The 16,917-nt window shown below is 41.4% G+C and overlaps 2 protein-coding genes across 2 annotated transcripts in view; one reads left to right on the forward strand and one right to left on the reverse strand.

Annotated features, from left to right (window-relative positions):
* JAK1 (Janus kinase 1) overlaps positions 1-8,370 on the forward strand; it is a 131,782-nt gene extending 123,412 nt beyond the window's left edge. The window contains exons 19-26 of the mRNA XM_011940820.1: positions 380-530; positions 642-736; positions 2,171-2,363; positions 3,046-3,170; positions 3,541-3,713; positions 5,393-5,510; positions 6,098-6,208; positions 6,950-8,370. Of these exons, the coding sequence (XP_011796210.1) occupies positions 380-530; positions 642-736; positions 2,171-2,363; positions 3,046-3,170; positions 3,541-3,713; positions 5,393-5,510; positions 6,098-6,208; positions 6,950-7,045 (1,062 nt within the window). The 3' untranslated portion in view covers positions 7,046-8,370. The remainder of the gene's footprint in view (positions 1-379; positions 531-641; positions 737-2,170; positions 2,364-3,045; positions 3,171-3,540; positions 3,714-5,392; positions 5,511-6,097; positions 6,209-6,949) is intronic.
* Positions 8,367-16,917, reverse strand: part of RAVER2 (ribonucleoprotein, PTB-binding 2) — a 96,152-nt gene continuing 87,601 nt past the window's right edge. The window contains exon 12 of the mRNA XM_011940807.1: positions 8,367-10,685. Within this exon, the coding sequence (XP_011796197.1) occupies positions 10,539-10,685 (147 nt within the window). The 3' untranslated portion in view covers positions 8,367-10,538. The remainder of the gene's footprint in view (positions 10,686-16,917) is intronic.

Here is a 16,917-nt window from a genome sequence, read left to right on the forward strand (position 1 = left end):
ATACATAAATATTTGTTCATATCTGCTTTATTTCTGCGTCATTCAGTCATTGAAATTAATGCATCAGAGGGTTTAAAGAATCTAAAGATTTTTGTACATGTTGTCCAATTGTACTCCGGAAAGGTTGCATGCCTTTACTTGAATGAAGCTCTTTGGGACTGGGCTATACTGCCCAGTCTCCTTGAATTTGGATTATTCAGTATTAGGACTGTGATTTCCCCTTCCAAGAAGAAGGCAACAGTAACAAACATTTATGAAACTTACCTGTAAGTGGAGATGTTGAGAATCGAATGAGGAATTGGCACTTCCATCTGACCTGTGGCTGAGAAGTTTGTAGGTGGTTCCTTTGGTTTCTTCTATGGTTTCCCTCTTGTTTCAGAAAGAGAGATTCTATGAAAGCCGGTGCAGACCAGTGACACCATCATGTAAGGAGCTGGCTGACCTCATGACCCGCTGCATGAACTACGACCCCAATCAGAGGCCCTTCTTCCGAGCCATCATGAGAGACATTAATAAGCTTGAAGAGCAGAGTAAGACCTGCCATGTGCTGCTTTAACCCAGCCTGGGGAGAAACAGGAGCCTGGGTGGCAGTCCCTGGCAATTGCCTGCCTTTCACTCTATTTTCTTTTCTCTTCTGTTAGATCCAGATATTGTTTCAGAAAAAAAGCCAGCAACTGAAGTGGACCCCACGCATTTTGAAAAGCGCTTCCTAAAGAGGATCCGTGACTTGGGAGAGGTAAGTTACACCCGTGCTTCTTGCTCCTGACGGCAGAGCCCTCCGCCATTCACAGTGCCTCTGTCTGTACATACAGCTTCTCTCCATCCTTTTCATCCTGGGGCCAGGTCCATGAGCGAAAGCACCTTACTGCATTTGGGGGCCACTTTCATCACAAGGGATTGTGTTTTCTCCATGTGACACCCGGGCACGGACGGAATGCATGTCACCGCCTGCACGCACGCTTGTGTATGCACATGGGACTCTGGGCACCTCCCTTGAAAGACTTGATTTTTCTCTACAGGACAGAAGAGAATGGAAAGAAGGATAGATGGGGGAGTAGGTATAGATATGGTGGAATAGGAAAATCCCTGCCTCTGACTTTCCTGGGCATATATATCCTGTAAGCTTCTTTCTTTTTCTCCTGCCCCAAGAGACAGGGTCTCTCTGTGTCCCAGGCTGGAGTGCAGTGGTGTGATCATAGCTCACTGCAGCTCAACTTCCCAGGCTCAAGCAATCTTCCTGCCTCAGCTTCCTGAGTAGCTGGAACTACAGGCACATGCCCCCATGCTGGCTAATATTTTTTTATTTTTTCTTGTAGAAATGGGGTCTTGCTATGTTGCCTAGGCTGCTCTGAAACTCCTGGCCTCAAGCAAGGAGGCCTCCCAAAGTGCTGGAATTACAGGCATGAGCCACCATACCCAGCCCTGTAAGGCTCTTTAAAGGAGGGATAGGTTTATTGCACAGAATCCCAAAATAAAATACCAGCTTTTCTTTGTACCTTAAATGGGAGCTTCCAAACAGTTAATTGTGACTAGAGAAGCTACTGAGATTTGTGTCTTTATACAGATGTTCTGTAGTCTGGTTAATGAAACAGACTTGATGCATCTCCAGGATCTGCTGTGTGCCAGCCTCTGTGCCAGGCATTGTCAGAAGCATGGCATCCGTAGTTCCCCCCACCATCCCTGAGGCCAGTTTCTGTATACAGTGAGTGCATCAGGAGTCAGCTCAGATTAGGGGACTTGGCCACCACTGTCGCTGTCAGGTGGCTTGGCTGGAACCTGATCTCACGTCTTCTAAAGACTCCTCATGCAGTTGCTCTTTTCAGCCACGCTGTGGGGCCTGTCCTGTAACGTGCGGCACAGTTGTCCTGCAGGCCCAGAAATAACCTTCATTTCCTGTGGGTTACATGTTCATGGAAGCTGGGACTGATGAGTTGGTTCATTGTCACCTGCTACTTTCCTTGTCTTAGTAACGGAGGGGACAGTTTGTGAGGCCAAGAGAGCACGGGGGCTGTAGCGAGCAGGTACAGTCCAGGTGAGAGGCTTTTGCCTGCAAGGCCAGACGGCGAGAACCCCTGGCCCTCAGGAATGGCTGTGAGCAGCAAGACTTCTCTGTGTTCTGTGGCCTACGCTGGGGCTTCCTTGATAACAGCAAATGCATCTTTCCCTCCAGGGCCACTTTGGGAAGGTTGAGCTCTGCAGGTATGACCCCGAAGGGGACAATACAGGGGAGCAGGTGGCTGTCAAATCTCTGAAGCCTGAGAGTGGAGGTAACCACATAGCTGATCTGAAAAAGGAAATCGAGATCTTAAGGAACCTCTATCACGAGAACATTGTGAAGTACAAAGGAATCTGCACGGAAGATGGTATGTTGTGCAAGGCCCCGGTCCGGTTTAAAGATCTGGTGACTGTCTAGGGTCATGAAGACCAGTGCAGCAGAACAGGCAGCCCGTGGCCTTATCTGGGCAGCTGACATGCTAGCTGGTGGTTCCCACACTCTCAAGGCTTCCAAGTCATAGGTCCTGTCAAATCCTTCAGCAGCTGCAGGGCTCCTGAGGAGGCCACCCCGGCCCCCACTGTCTCTCTACGTCACTTGCACTTATGCCTTATGAAACTGATTCCTACTCCACCTTCACCCACTTCCCTGTTCTGATCCAATACTAGCCAGGGTGTTTCATTTTCTAGCTGTCTAAATCAAAGTGGCAAGTAATATTTACTAATAATTGTATCTTATTTGCAAGCCAGTATCTACTCATGGTAGTGAAATTGACAGTGAGCTGATAATTTTTGAAAATGATCATTTGCCTGTGGTTTACAGAGCACTCTGTTATCTGAGTGAGTGCTTATGCCTGTGAGGTAGGTACACCAGTGTTACTATCTCCCTTCACCGCTGAGGATCCTGAGGCATAAGAGGTCAAGTAACATGCCTGTGATGAAGGGGTGAAGCTGACATCACCTCAGGGCCTCTGTCTCAGATCCTGTGCCCTTGCCTCTCCCACGGTTCCCTCATTTGGCAGCCTCAGACTGATGGGTGTTTTTTCTAAACAGGAGGAAATGGTATTAAGCTCATCATGGAATTTCTGCCTTCGGGAAGCCTTAAGGAGTATCTTCCAAAGAATAAGAACAAAATTAACCTCAAACAGCAGCTAAAATATGCCGTTCAGATTTGTAAGGTAAAAAATAAATAAATAAAGATAGCATGTTATAGATTCAGACATCAGGCGCTCTGTCCTGGGTAATTGGTTTGTAATTTGACTCCAAGCAGGAAAGTTTATGATAATTATACTAAGTTTGTCTTTCTCTGCATTATTTAGATGAAAAGTCAGTCTCTACTAAGAAAGTCAATGGATTTAAATATGGTTGTTTTAATGTATATTTCTTTGAATCAGTTTGGTCTTAATATTCTTGCATAAAAGTCAGAACCAAAAAAATTGTCAGTGATATATGAATGAAATGACATTTCTATTTTCTCTGATGAAGTGATAGATAAAAGAATCTAAAGTGACTTTATCTATGTGCTTGACTTTTACTTCTCTCTCTCAGGGGATGGACTATTTGGGTTCTCGGCAATATGTTCACCGTGACTTGGCAGCAAGAAATGTCCTTGTTGAGAGTGAACACCAAGTGAAAATTGGAGACTTCGGTTTAACCAAAGCAATTGAAACCGATAAGGAGTATTACACCGTCAAGGATGACCGGGACAGCCCTGTGTTTTGGTAACTGAATCAAACCGCCAGGTTTTATCAATGCGTCAGAGTTTACAGTTTTGATAGGCCCTTTCTGGCTATATTAATGTCTCTCATTCCTCTGGCCTGACTCAAGATTAGAGAAGGTTTAGAACATTTGGAATTGATTGATATTTATCTTCAAGAAACACACCTTTCCAGCTGTTTCATTGAAAGCAGCCTATATAAATGCCTGAGCTTCATATAACACCGTCTTCCAAGGAAAGAAAGAAAGCTAACCACCCGCTCAACATTCCCAGCTTCCCAGGAGAGGGCATTCATCTGATGCAGTTCTTAAAACTGTGAGCAGGTGAAGGGGATCTAGTTCCTTTCTTAAACACATCCATGCAGAGGGAAGCTGTAGGACAGAGTGGGCATTGCAGATTCAGGGAACTCCTGGACAGAGCAGAGCAAAACCTGTGGGAGACCTGGCTGTCTCCTGAATCACCAGAGGCCCCCAGGTTAGAAGGCCACACACTGGCTACAACCACGGCTCAGCCGGGAACACTGTCCAGGGGAGAGACTACTTACATCTCTACTACACCCTGCCACATAACCAGTCAGCACTGCCCTAGGTGCATCCTACGTGGACACAAACATAGACCTCTCCCACTTATGGAGCCTAAACGTCTTCATTCATTCATTTAAGGAAATGCATCAAGGTCCTGCTTTCTGCCAGTACGGGAGATATGGTGAACAAGTAGGCCGAGTTTAGAGTTTAACAGGCTAGGCAGCCAATGGCATAGAGCAGGAAACATACAGAACGGGTCGGGCTTGGTTTTCTGAAAGTCATGAGTATTCAGATGAAACCTGAAAGATTCATGTGGGTTTAGACAGATGGTTGCAAGACAGCATGCATGACTAGGAAGAATGAGACAAGAGCAGTTGATTTCCCAGGAACTGAAAGTCAGCGAGGCTGGATCATGGAATAGGTTTGCAGGAGGAAGCTTGAGTCATGGAGCTGGGACTTCATCTCAAGAGCAGTGGGATGCTGCTGGAGGGTTTAAGGATGGAGACTTTGTTTTAAAAAGACCACCATTGAATGAAGGGAACAAGATTGGAGCCAGGGAGTCTGATTTGGCTGCTTCAACAGCTCAGGCCAGAGCCAGTGACAGCATGAACTAGGACAGTGTCTGGGATAGTGACAGTAGGATTTGAGAGAAGTGAGTAGGTTCAAGGAATATTTAAGGAGATTGGGTGCAGTGGAATGCCTTCATTTTTGGCTTGGGCAAGTGGGTGTCATTCAGCAAAATAGGTAATGCTGGAAGGAGATTGGGCAGTGATGCCACATTGGGCAGTGATGCCACATTGGGCAGTGAGGCCACTGGTATCTCATTTTGAGCCTGCAGGCAATCAGACCTGGGGCTCATCATTACATGGCCACCTCCTCCCATACCCTGAGAACATGTTCTCAGTGAAGTGAAGAGCACAGACTTGTGGTATTTTAGGGCAGATGCGTGCTACCGAGAGCCTGTAAAGGATGCTGTACTATATATAGGTCAGATATGCACCATAGCAGCTTATACATGATACGTGTAAAACATCATCCACACTCAGATGCTCTATTAAATTATGAGAAAAACCAAAGAGGTGATTTTTCAGTTATCCTGTAATGTCAGTTGGAATGTGCCTCCCAGGAAATGAGGTTTTGTGTTCTGCTTCCTTTCAAGGTATGCTCCAGAATGTTTAATGCAATCTAAATTTTATATCGCCTCTGACGTCTGGTCTTTTGGAGTCACTCTGCATGAGCTGCTGACTTACTGTGATTCAGATTCTAGTCCCATGGCCGTAAGTCCTCCTTTTCTCTTCATTTGAATCCAGTACCCATTTAAAATGTGTCCATCCCTCTGCTTGGTTAACTTTTGTTTTTAAATGGAATCCAATCAATGTATTATAATGGAAAGTGTCACTTTCCCACTTAACTTGGTTTGCTACTTGACAGTTATTTGTGGATCTCTCAAGTCTTGCTTTCACAATGAGCCCAGAGTTCCATAGGATGGCCTTGGCTCTCAAGGATCTTATCTGTGTAGAGATACACGGCAGTTTTATGGGAAAATGAGCAAGTTAAGTGGGGTAGCATTGGGTAGGGACCAGCCTTGTCTGCGCCTCCTTCATTCCTAAATCAGATCATTTTCTTGGGACAGACTCCTTGACCAGCACAAGGAGTGGTTGGCAGAGTCTAAGACATTGGTTAGAGACAGATCATTGAAAGCTAATAAGGATTTTGGATTTTTATTTAAAGTTACTAAGGGGAAAAAAGCCTTTTTATTGCTACTTAAATTTCCAGTTGATTGTAGAAATTTCACCTTAATCTGTTTGGCATTTATGTAAATACATGCAAAGTTAAACGTTTTGTTTGGTTTTATTTTATATAGTTGTTCCTGAAAATGATAGGCCCAACCCATGGCCAGATGACAGTCACAAGACTTGTGAATACATTAAAAGAAGGAAAACGCCTGCCGTGCCCACCTAACTGTCCAGATGAGGTATCTATGAGCCACATCACAGTAATAACACTCCATTTCTATTATGTTTTCGCAGCTTGAGTTATCCAGAAATGGGTAGAGGGGAGAGCGAAGAAATGATGCAGTGAAGTCCTATAAAATAGTTTTCTGAAGCTGAATTTCACATAAGATAACTGAGAAATCACCTTTGGGGATAGATGATAGCCACCAGTTAGGTTCAGAGCAAGGATTCCCTCCAAAAGCCAGCCCCTCTTTATCCACTTGCTTGCCCCAGAGGGACAGGTTTTGGTGTAGCCTTAGTGTGACAAATACATATAATTGCATTTTTTTTGTGTAAGTTAGTTTATCCCACTTATTGGTAGCATTTATGGTGTGTATTCAGTTTTCTAAGTGAATTGAGCCCTTTAATACTAAAAACTCTTGAGACTGCGTAAGATACACTGAACAGTATGAGTCAGAGAGTGAGGCAGCCAGTCTGGAAAGTTTAAGTCTGAACTGAGATTCAGCTTCACTCTCTAACTGGTTTACAGGAATGACCTGGATTTTACTGCAGTCCGTCAACCCTTGAGCTTCTCAAATGTTAAAATACTATTTAGGAACTAGAGTTGTATCCTATATTCTGTGTTTTAAACTGTTCAAACACTCGTTTTTCTGGTCTTTAAGAAGTTATTTACATTTCCAAAATTATTTTCTTGATGTTTCTATATATTTTTTAAAGTTCCCAAATCTAACATTTTTACTGTTATTTCTTTGTTTTTACAGGTTTATCAACTTATGAGGAAATGCTGGGAATTCCAACCATCCAATCGGACAAGCTTTCAGAACCTTATTGAAGGATTTGAAGCACTTTTAAAATAAGCATGAATAACATTTAAATTCCACAGATTATCAAGTCCTCCTCCCACAACAAATGCCCAAGCCATTTTTTAAAAATTTGTAACGAAAAAAGTTTGTGTTCTGTCCAAAAAGTCATTGAACTCATACTTGAGTACATATACATATATAAGGCACACTGTAGTGCTTAATATGAGTAAGGAGTTCCTCTTTAAATTTGGTACCAGTAACTTAGTGACACATAATGGCAACCAAAATATTTGAAAGTACTTAAGCACTCCTCCTTGTGGAAAGAATATGCCACCATTTCCTTTGGCTAGTTCACCATCACAACTGCGTACCAAAAGGGGATTTTTGAAAACAAGAGGAGTTGACCAAAATAATGTCTGAAGATGATTGCTTTTCCCTGCTGCCAGCTGATCTGAAATGTTTTGCTGGCACATGAATCATAAGGATTGATGGACCTAGCCCTCAGGTTTCAGTATCTATACAGTACTAGACCATGCATTCTTAAAATATTAGATACCAGGTAGTATATATTGTTTCTGTACAAAAATGATTGTATTCTCTCACCAGTAGGACTTAAACCTTTGAGTTGTTTCTCCAGTGGCTTAGCTCCTATTCCCTTGGGTGACCCCTGGCACCCATTTTTGAGAAAACTGGTTCTACACGGGGGGGATAGCTGTGGAATAGATGATTTGCTGCATGTTAATTCTCGAGAACTAAGCCTGTACCAGTGCTTTCCTAAGCAGTATATCTTTAATCAGAACTCATTCCCAGAGCCTGGATGCTATTACACATGCTTTTAAGAAATGTCAATGTATGTCCTTTTATAACTCTACCACTTTGGAGCAAGCTATTCCAGCATTGGTTTTGAATGCTGTATGCAAGCAGTCAGAACACCACGTACGCTGCACTGTTCTTAGAGTGTTTCCATACTTACCACCCATCTACAAGGATTGATCCCTGTTTTTACCATCACCCTATGGTGCAACACTTGAAAGACCCCGCTAGAGGCACTAATGAACTTCAGGATCCACTAGACAGTTTTCAGTTTGCTTGGAGGTAGCTGGGTAATCAAAAACGTTTAGTCACTGATTCAATGTGAACTATTAAGGCCTTTGTGACCAAGAGGAGTCTGAAAATCTTATGCTGTTTAGTATTTGTTTGATATTGTTACTTTTCACCTGTTGAGCCCAAATTCAGGATTGATTCAATGGCAGCAATAAAGTTGCCATTTAAATTCGTTCATAGCCTACAACACCAAGGTCTCTGTGTCAAACCTGTGGCCACTCTATATGCACTTTGTTTACTCTTTCTTTATACAAATAAATATACTAAAGACTTTACATGCATATGCCTTTTAATATTAAGATTTCATTTTCAAAGCATTTCAAACAATTTGCTAACATAGAAAAATAACAGTATAGTTTTGGGGGGAAGAAGGGGTGGGTTATGGTCCTTATTACTAACACCACGTGATTTGCACTTCATTATTGGGCCCAGAGATAATGGGACGCAGGCCAGTATGGATGGCATGTCCACTGTGCCGTAGTCCAGACACCTTTGTTTTACTTCCTTCAACCTCTTCCTGCTTTCACTTTGCAGCTCTGATGCAAAATTCACCATCTTTCCTTTCTTCTGTTTGCACTATAGTGGAGGTGTGACTAAGCACTGAAGAGGCTGAATGCAACAGGAAAATAGGAAGGAGAAGTGCAGGGTGTGAAAAACCCATTAGTCATCTGCTATATAACTGGATGATGCCCAATTTTTGTCAGTTATTTATAGGTAGTATACTTAGAAATTACCTTAAACTTTGTAGCTGTCATTTTCCAACAGAAGCTAGTATATGCAATAAATTAGACCAAGTGAAATTCTTTACAAAGCATACAACATATGTACCAATTCTAGACTTCATAATTAAAACAGGATATCCACATCATAGTTAAAAATAACAAGTCCCCAAAGTGACACGATATTTAATTATCTGACTTCAAAAAGCGCAGGATAGAGATCCCAAATTCCCTATCAATTAATTACAGTCTTACAACAATAAACAAACTTAGAAATTTCTAGATGGCAAAAGGTTTCTCATGCATTTAATACCAAAGTCTTCAAGAAATGGTGATGTCAAAAGTCATACTCTGTAAAGATAAAACTTCTTTCACAAGTAAATTGTGTTAAATAACTGATTTTTCACCCTAATACACCATCAAAGAGTGAGAGAGCAGAGAGTGAGGTATAGGTTATTAGCTCAGAGTGGTTATACATACTGTGACTCCTTAAGACTCCATCAGCAAGTGCAGTATTGACTGCTTTACTATATTGTGGAAATAGGGCATTTAGGGATCAAAATAGGCCCCATTCTAGTCATTAGATCATTACTAGTATATGGTATGAAAGGAGCACAGAAACCCATGGTCCTTTCCACCTACAAGTCTGTCTCAAAGGCTAAAGGTCTGTCTTTAGGTGAATGAAAAGGAATAGCTGCTATTAGAATTAGTGCTATTAGATCAGGGATCAGCAAACACTGTGTATAAATGGCCAGAGAGTCAAAATTTTAGGCCATATGGTCTTTGCAGGCCATACAGTCTCTGTTGAAGCTAATCAGTTCTGCCATTGTAGCATAGGCGTGCCACAGACAACACGTAAATGAATGAGCATGGCAACGTCCCAATAAAATTTTATTTATGGACACTGAAATCTCAATTTCATATCAATTTCACGTCATAAATTTTTTTTCCTCCAACCATTTGAAAATGTAAACATTAGTCTTAGCTTGCAGGCAGCACAAAAGCGGGTGGTAGACCAAATGTGGCCCAGGGCTGTAGTTTGCCAACCCCTGTATTAGATCGCCAAAGCTACTTTTCTTAAAATACCTTCTATTTTTCACAGAAGGTATAAATGGTAAACAACATCTTAAAGCATCGGTAGTACTGGATACCTCTGACACCACTGTCACTCTCTTACCGGGTTTAATTTTGCGTGGCTGGTGTGTGGGTGCAATAGAGTGTGCATGTAGAGCATCTTTATAATACTACCATCAGCACATTTGGTACTTGCACCCTTGTAGTTCTAGGAAAAGTCTTAAAAATCTAAAAATGCAATTCTAGGGAAAGTAAATTGAAATGCACATTGGCTTATAGGAAACTCATTCTTCTAAGGCTCGGGAAACAGCACTGCTTCCCATTTATTGCTTCAAACTTGTATATATGGTGTCAAAATTATTCCCAGTCCTCAAACAAGGAATCTTGGAACATTATTAGTTTCTCCAATGGATTGTAAGTTAGCACACTGATTAAGATGCATCTGACTCTAGTGGAAAATGTCCTCAATAGATGTCTCTTCTTATTGCTATTTTTTATTTGGCATTTCTGCCTGCTGCACAACACAGTTCCTTCTGGGAAATTATAAACCCGTATTTAAAGGATATGGCTAGTTTGAATGAAGTTAAGGCAGCGATGAACAGCAGAGATACTGCAGAGAACCTTAGGGGATTATTAGGAGAGAGCTTAACTCAGTACACTCGCTTCTTTTTTAAGTAAGTTTCCATGTAATATGCTCCTGTGCCCTGAGAATGCTGGTCAACACATTCCACTGAACCACCTTCTGGGGCAGAGATGAGATATGATGAGCCTCGCTTTTCATTTCTTAAAGATGACACCTATGAGAAAATAAAATTACAGCTAGTTTTAAAATCTAAAGTTGGCTTATTCATTAAAGATATTTATAAGAAGAGCATTCTACTTTGAGTTGGTAAATACAGAATAACAGGATAAATACCCAAACTCTCAAAAAATACACAACCCCTTTGTTAAATAAGACACTTAAATTTCTGTATCAACATCACCTTTGGAACTTCTGCAGGACACACACAAACCAGTCTCGGCACCTTCACTCCCAACCCCAACATTCTGGGAAAAGAAAAAAATGAGAGCACTGCGTGCAGTTGCTTCTGCTGATCACAGCTAGTTAAACCCACAGAATCAGAATATCAACACCGAATGTCAATCAAGCTGCATACTGAATTAGATGTTAAGTGTGCCTGGTGACAAGAGGAGTGGTGAGAGAATAAATCAGTAGGTGTAGAAACTGACAAATGACATCAAGGAAAACAACAGGGTACATTCTAGAGAGCAATGGGAAACTCAAGAGCTTTGGTCTCCACAATAATCACCTGGTGAGCATATTAAAATGCAGATTTTCAAGCACCATCCCAGAGATTCCAACCTGAAAGTGGGCCGAATGTCCTCACAAGCGGTCACAGTGATAGCACAGTAAATCAGATGGTGTAGCACTGCTCAGCTTAATGCCTTTTAGTTTTAGCTCTTACAAAAATAAGTGCAACAAGCTTATCAAAGCAGAATTATGTGACTTAATATGCAAGAACTTAGAAATGACTGATGAGTAAAGCTTCCAGCAACACACAGGAGCCTTCTCACGTTGCAATTAAAACTGCAATTGTTTTTGAACCAAAAACAGTCACAATTTTTAAAAGTGCAGCCAGCCTCAGAGGGAACAGATGATACGTCTCTCTCAACTCCTTGCTAAAGTAGTTCTCACTGGTCCATGTTAGGAAGAGGGATGACCAGACTTCGTCCTCTGGTACTTCATTTCAGTGTGGCTTACCGTGGGGACAGGCCGATACAAAGCATCTTCACACAAGCCAGTGTAAAGGAGTGAAGCTGATGGGCAAAGAATCTGGCTTGAATTTCTGCCTCGACTTTTTTTTTTTTCCTAGTAGTAAAGTATATCTGGGGTTTGTGCTGGAATATGTTGGAAGGGAAGCAGGTGAGAGGGTAGATGAAAGGAGACCGGCTGTAAGTTGATAGTTGTCAAAGCTGAGTTGATGGTGACAAGGGGTTCAGCCCTAGAGAAGGGCTGCTGCACCACACACCTTGCTCACCTCTTAGGCGGAGCCTCTGCCCCAAAAACCCTTCCTCCCAGTGTCCAGCCTCTTCATTACTCTCTCCAGCTGCCTTCTTCATTAGGGACCCTTCGCTGGTAGGTGATCTTTCTGAATGTTGAACCCCAGCCACTAACACTGTCAGACCTTACTTCAGGTATAAAGAATTCCTTTTAGCAGCTTTCCTCCTCTTGTAAGTCATCAGTCCATTCTATAAATAGATTTTCCAAAGACTGGGGGAGGGAAGCAGACAGTTCACTCTGGGATCTGGGATGCTCCTGCTCTTCTCACCCACCTTCCCCAATTCTTCTCGCCATTTAATTATCTTATTCTTTCGTGTCTTGGCATGCAGCAAAGCAGCAGCCTGGGTTTCTGTCTTTCTATACCATCTTCACTGTCAGAAGCCAGATAGGAAATTTATTTCATTCTTTTATTCAAAGGGCTTCCCAATGCTGCTACACCATTCACAGAACCAACTGAGACCTATGAGATCAGCAAAAAACTTCACTGAGCAGCACAGGAAAATAGTAGAACAGGAAATGAAAGTGGGTGTCACTCATCTTACAATAAAGACAAAGCCTGCAAACATTACGCTGAGTAAAATAAGACATTCAAAAAGAGACAGACATGGTATGATTACACCAATGTGAGATACAAAAGTCCCAGTTATAAAAACAGAAAGCCAAATGATGTTCTCTTCAGGAGCTGAGGGAGAGAGCGGGAAAGGTACAGTTTATCATCAGATTTTTTGTAAAATGAAAATCCAGAGATCTGTTGCAAAATAATGTAAATATACTGAACATTACTAAGCTGTACACTTAAATATTTAATAGTAATTTTATGTTTTTATCACAATTAAAAATTTAAACCTTAAAAAAAAAAAATGGGTTTCACTACAGCCCTTGTGATACTGGGAGAAAGGTAATCCTTCTGATATGCCCTATCAAAGATATCTAACTTCTAGTCTAAGGACTGGTGAATGGGGAATGATGATTTAAAATTTTGAAACAAAGCTCAGTGATCTGGGAGAAATAAATTCCTACATAAGAACCACCACCACCACAACAACAAAACACAAAAGAGGGAAAGAATATAAAGTTAGCAAATATTTTTCCTTCTATTTTGTATTTGCAGGATATAGACATCCATTCCTTCATAAGTGATCTATTGCGGGCACTGAGTTTGTGTGCTATGAGGTTTACCTGGATGAATGAAACTTGGACTATGCCCTCCCATAGCTCATATCCTAGGAGGGGAAGGAAGAGGAATGCAAAACATAATTCTAAAAGGGGACTTCCACTTTGACAAAAGAGAAATAGAAGTGAAGTGCTAAAGCTTTTCACAGACAAGGAAAATGGGGGAGGGGGCCGGAAGGGTACAGGCACTGGTTTCATGGATGAGATGGCATCTGAGTTAGGATTGGAAGTGAGGTCACATATGGACATGAGGAGACAGGCAGTGACCCTTCCAGGAGAAAGGCAGAGCCTATGCTAAGGCAAATGGCAAAAAAGCCAGGCCTGTGATGGTAGCAGCTGGCAGGCAGAAGAGGGCAGTGGCAAATGAGGTTGAAAAATGAAGCTGGCCTCAGTTATGGAGGGCTGGAATGCCAGGCTAAGGACTATAAACAGGACCATACCCTTGATCTTGGAATATGGCAAGATTAATAAGCAGTGTAAAAAGTATGGCAATGAAGGAGACAGGCATTATTAGGTTTCACCAGGAGGCTACTGAACTTCTCCCTTCACATGCATGTGAGCAAACACACACAGATTACATGTGATTTAAGACTTGATTTAAAATTTAGCATGAAACTTACAGATGAGACAGAACAAAGTGGTATACTTAGAAAATCTGAAAACAATTTGTTTATTTATTTATTTATTTATTTTTTTGAGACGGAGTCTCGCTCTGTCGCCCAGGCTGGATTGCAGTGGCCGGATCTCAGCTCACTGCAAGCTCCGCCTCCCGGGTTCACGCCATTCTCCTGCCTCAGCCTCCTGAGTAGCTGGGACCACAGGCGCCTGCCACGTCGCCCGGCTAGTTTTTTTTTTTTTTTTTTTTTTTTTTTTTTTTTTTTTTTTTTTTTTGTATTTTTTAGTAGAGACGGGGTTTCACCGGGTTAGCCAGGATGGTCTCGATCTCCTGACCTCGTGATCCGCCCGTCTCGGCCTCCCAAAGTGCTGGGATTACAGGCTTGAGCCACCGCGCCCAGCCTATGAAAACAATTTTGATGAGCATTTATGCTTTGAATACTAAACAAAAGGAAGACCTTGAGAGAAGTTGTAATATTCTAGTTTTACAAGTCTAATATTCAGGTGGAAATCAAATAAACACAATAGTCATTTTAGAGGACTTCATCTTTAGCAGGGTCTTTTTTAGGGTTGGCTGAAACCACTCTATGAATAGTTTGCACCCAGTGGTTCCATTCTGTACTTTGGAAGTACAATCCAAGTTTAATACTTCCTTATCAGAATGGGCATAACTTCAACGGAGGCCCCTCACTCTCGTGCCCCTGGGCACTCCTACTATATCCCCACCCTACCCTGCCCACTTATCTCCCCTCCCCTAAGTGACTATTTCAAGCCTTCTCTTTTCTCGAAGCTCCAGCAATACACCCTCATCTTCACTCTCAGCTGATGCTTTGCTTTCTATTTCACCAAGAAAACAAAATCGAAAGAGAAATCTTAAGACGCACAGTGCCTGACTCCTGGTCTCTTTACTTACCCTCACTTCCTTGGTGATCTCATCCAATTTCATGCAATTCACAATTATAGCAATTTACAGGAATATGATGGTTCTCAAATAGATACCTCTGCCCATAACTCTCCCCTCACCTCTAGACTTGTATAATGAACACCAATAGGGGAACATCTTCACTTAGGGATCTTACGTCTAAAACGTACCCGTAAGACTTGTTCCACCCACACAGTCTTGCCCATCTCAATCAGTAACAAATTCATTTTTCTAGGCCAAAACTCTTGGGGCCTTGGCTCCTCTCTTACCCTCGTATACCCCATTGACTCCACCTTCCAAAAAATGTCTCCAGTCCAGCCACATATCACTGCCTCTGCTGCTTCCAGGCTTGTCCAAGTCAGCATTTTTACTTGAATTGTACCACAGCAGCTTCCTAACTGACCCTGCTATGTTCTACATTCATTATTTAACACAGCAGCTAGACATATTAAACTATACATACAGTCAATTATCCCTATACTCAAAACATTCCAATGGCTTTCTATCTTAGAGTAAAAGCCAAAGTCCTTACAAGGGCCTAAAAGGTCACAAACTGTCTGTGTGCTCTGCCTCCCCCACCCCACTGTGACTTCATCTCCTATTCTCCACTTCGCTCCCTCCTCATCTGCCCGAAAGGTTGCTTACTGTTCCTTTAACAGACCAAGCATGTTTCTGCCTCAGAACCCCTGCACTTGCTGTTCCCTGTCTCTGGAATGCACTTTACATAGATACTCATGTAGCACACTCCCTAAAGCTCTGGTCTTTGCCCAAGAATCAGTTTTACAATGAACCCTTCCTTGACCACATATTTAAACTCCAAGTCTTCCCAGACACTCTTTAGCCTTCACCTTATTTTCTCTGCAGCGATCACTATTCCTTTTACTAATTATTTTCCCTAAATGTAAGTTCCATTCTTATAAGAATTTTGATGTTTTGTTCACTGCCATATCCCTAGTGCCTAGAACAGTCCTGTCATATAGTAGACATTCAGTATATACTGGTTGAATGAGTAAATGAATACCTTTCAAAAAATATTTTCTAAGCATGCATTCCCAATTCCTTCAGCAAATAGTCATGGGCTATGGTTTCTGACACTCTGGCATGGAAAAACTGGACATCATAATCTACTAGAGCCTACCAAAGCAAAGATTAATGTGCTTTTCACTTTGGGCAGCTACCCTCTCGTTAGAATTTCAAATTAGTTGGCTCTTTTAACTGTTGCGCACCAATCTAATCTTTTGCACACATCTACTATGAAACCTATTCTCTATGCAGTTGCTATTTTATCTTGGATTTAAAAAAAATTATTTTCTTTCTTTTATTAAAGCAAATCTTTTTATTTTCATGTAAATGTAGACTTTCTTTTATCCCATTCATTTCCAAGTGAATGCAGAAACAGAATGTCACCATATCATTTGCTGACTGCCAGTTTACTACTTACAATGTATCTTAAGCTCAATTTTTAAGCTTATGTCAATAATTGAACTGGTGGCTAGTTTTCATAGCTCTCATAAGAATTGGGGAAAGGGGAATCTTGACTATCCCTTAGAAGATTCCTTTGGGATATGTTAATATCAACAGTGAATTCCATTAGGCTCATCTGCTATCAGTCCAATTAAAGGTATTTATTATTGTTGTTCTTCTGAAAAGAATATAAGCATTTAGCAGGCAGTCCTTTAAATACAAAATGAAATTTGTTTTCAGAAAATTCTGCCTCTAGGACTCCTCAGTCTCACCCTTACCTTCAGCTCCACTTCACCTTTTCTAAGTCTTGTCTCTTCAGTGGAGTCAGGTATATGGAGAACCAAAATTGGACTGCACTAGATCTCCTGAGATCTGAATCAAGCCCCTAATGTCCCTTTCTTATAGCTTCAAGTCCAGCTTTTAGATTTCAGACCTACAGAAACATGAATTAATTTTATTATCATTTCTGCATTAAACATTTTTAAAATTTTATTTAAAAATATAACTTTCTCCCATTGTTAAAAATGTTTCAAAATCTATATGCTTCCTTCTGTGACATTAATGGTATAACTAATAAAAAATGTCTCTATCTCATATATACACACATAAATGTTTCCAATGTTCATATTTATGTTTGCCTCTCAGCTACTTGTCTTTCTTCATATGAATAATGGTTAAGTCCTAACATTGGATTTAACGATTCATGCCCAAAAAGGTATTACACAGCACTATTTTTTTTTTTTTTTTTTTGGAGACAGGGTCTTGCTCTGCTGCCTAGGCTGGAGTGCAATGG

Source organism: Colobus angolensis, unplaced genomic scaffold, assembly GCF_000951035.1.
Source record: "Colobus angolensis palliatus isolate OR3802 unplaced genomic scaffold, Cang.pa_1.0 Scaffold102, whole genome shotgun sequence".
Classification (NCBI taxonomy): domain Eukaryota; kingdom Metazoa; phylum Chordata; class Mammalia; order Primates; family Cercopithecidae; genus Colobus; species Colobus angolensis.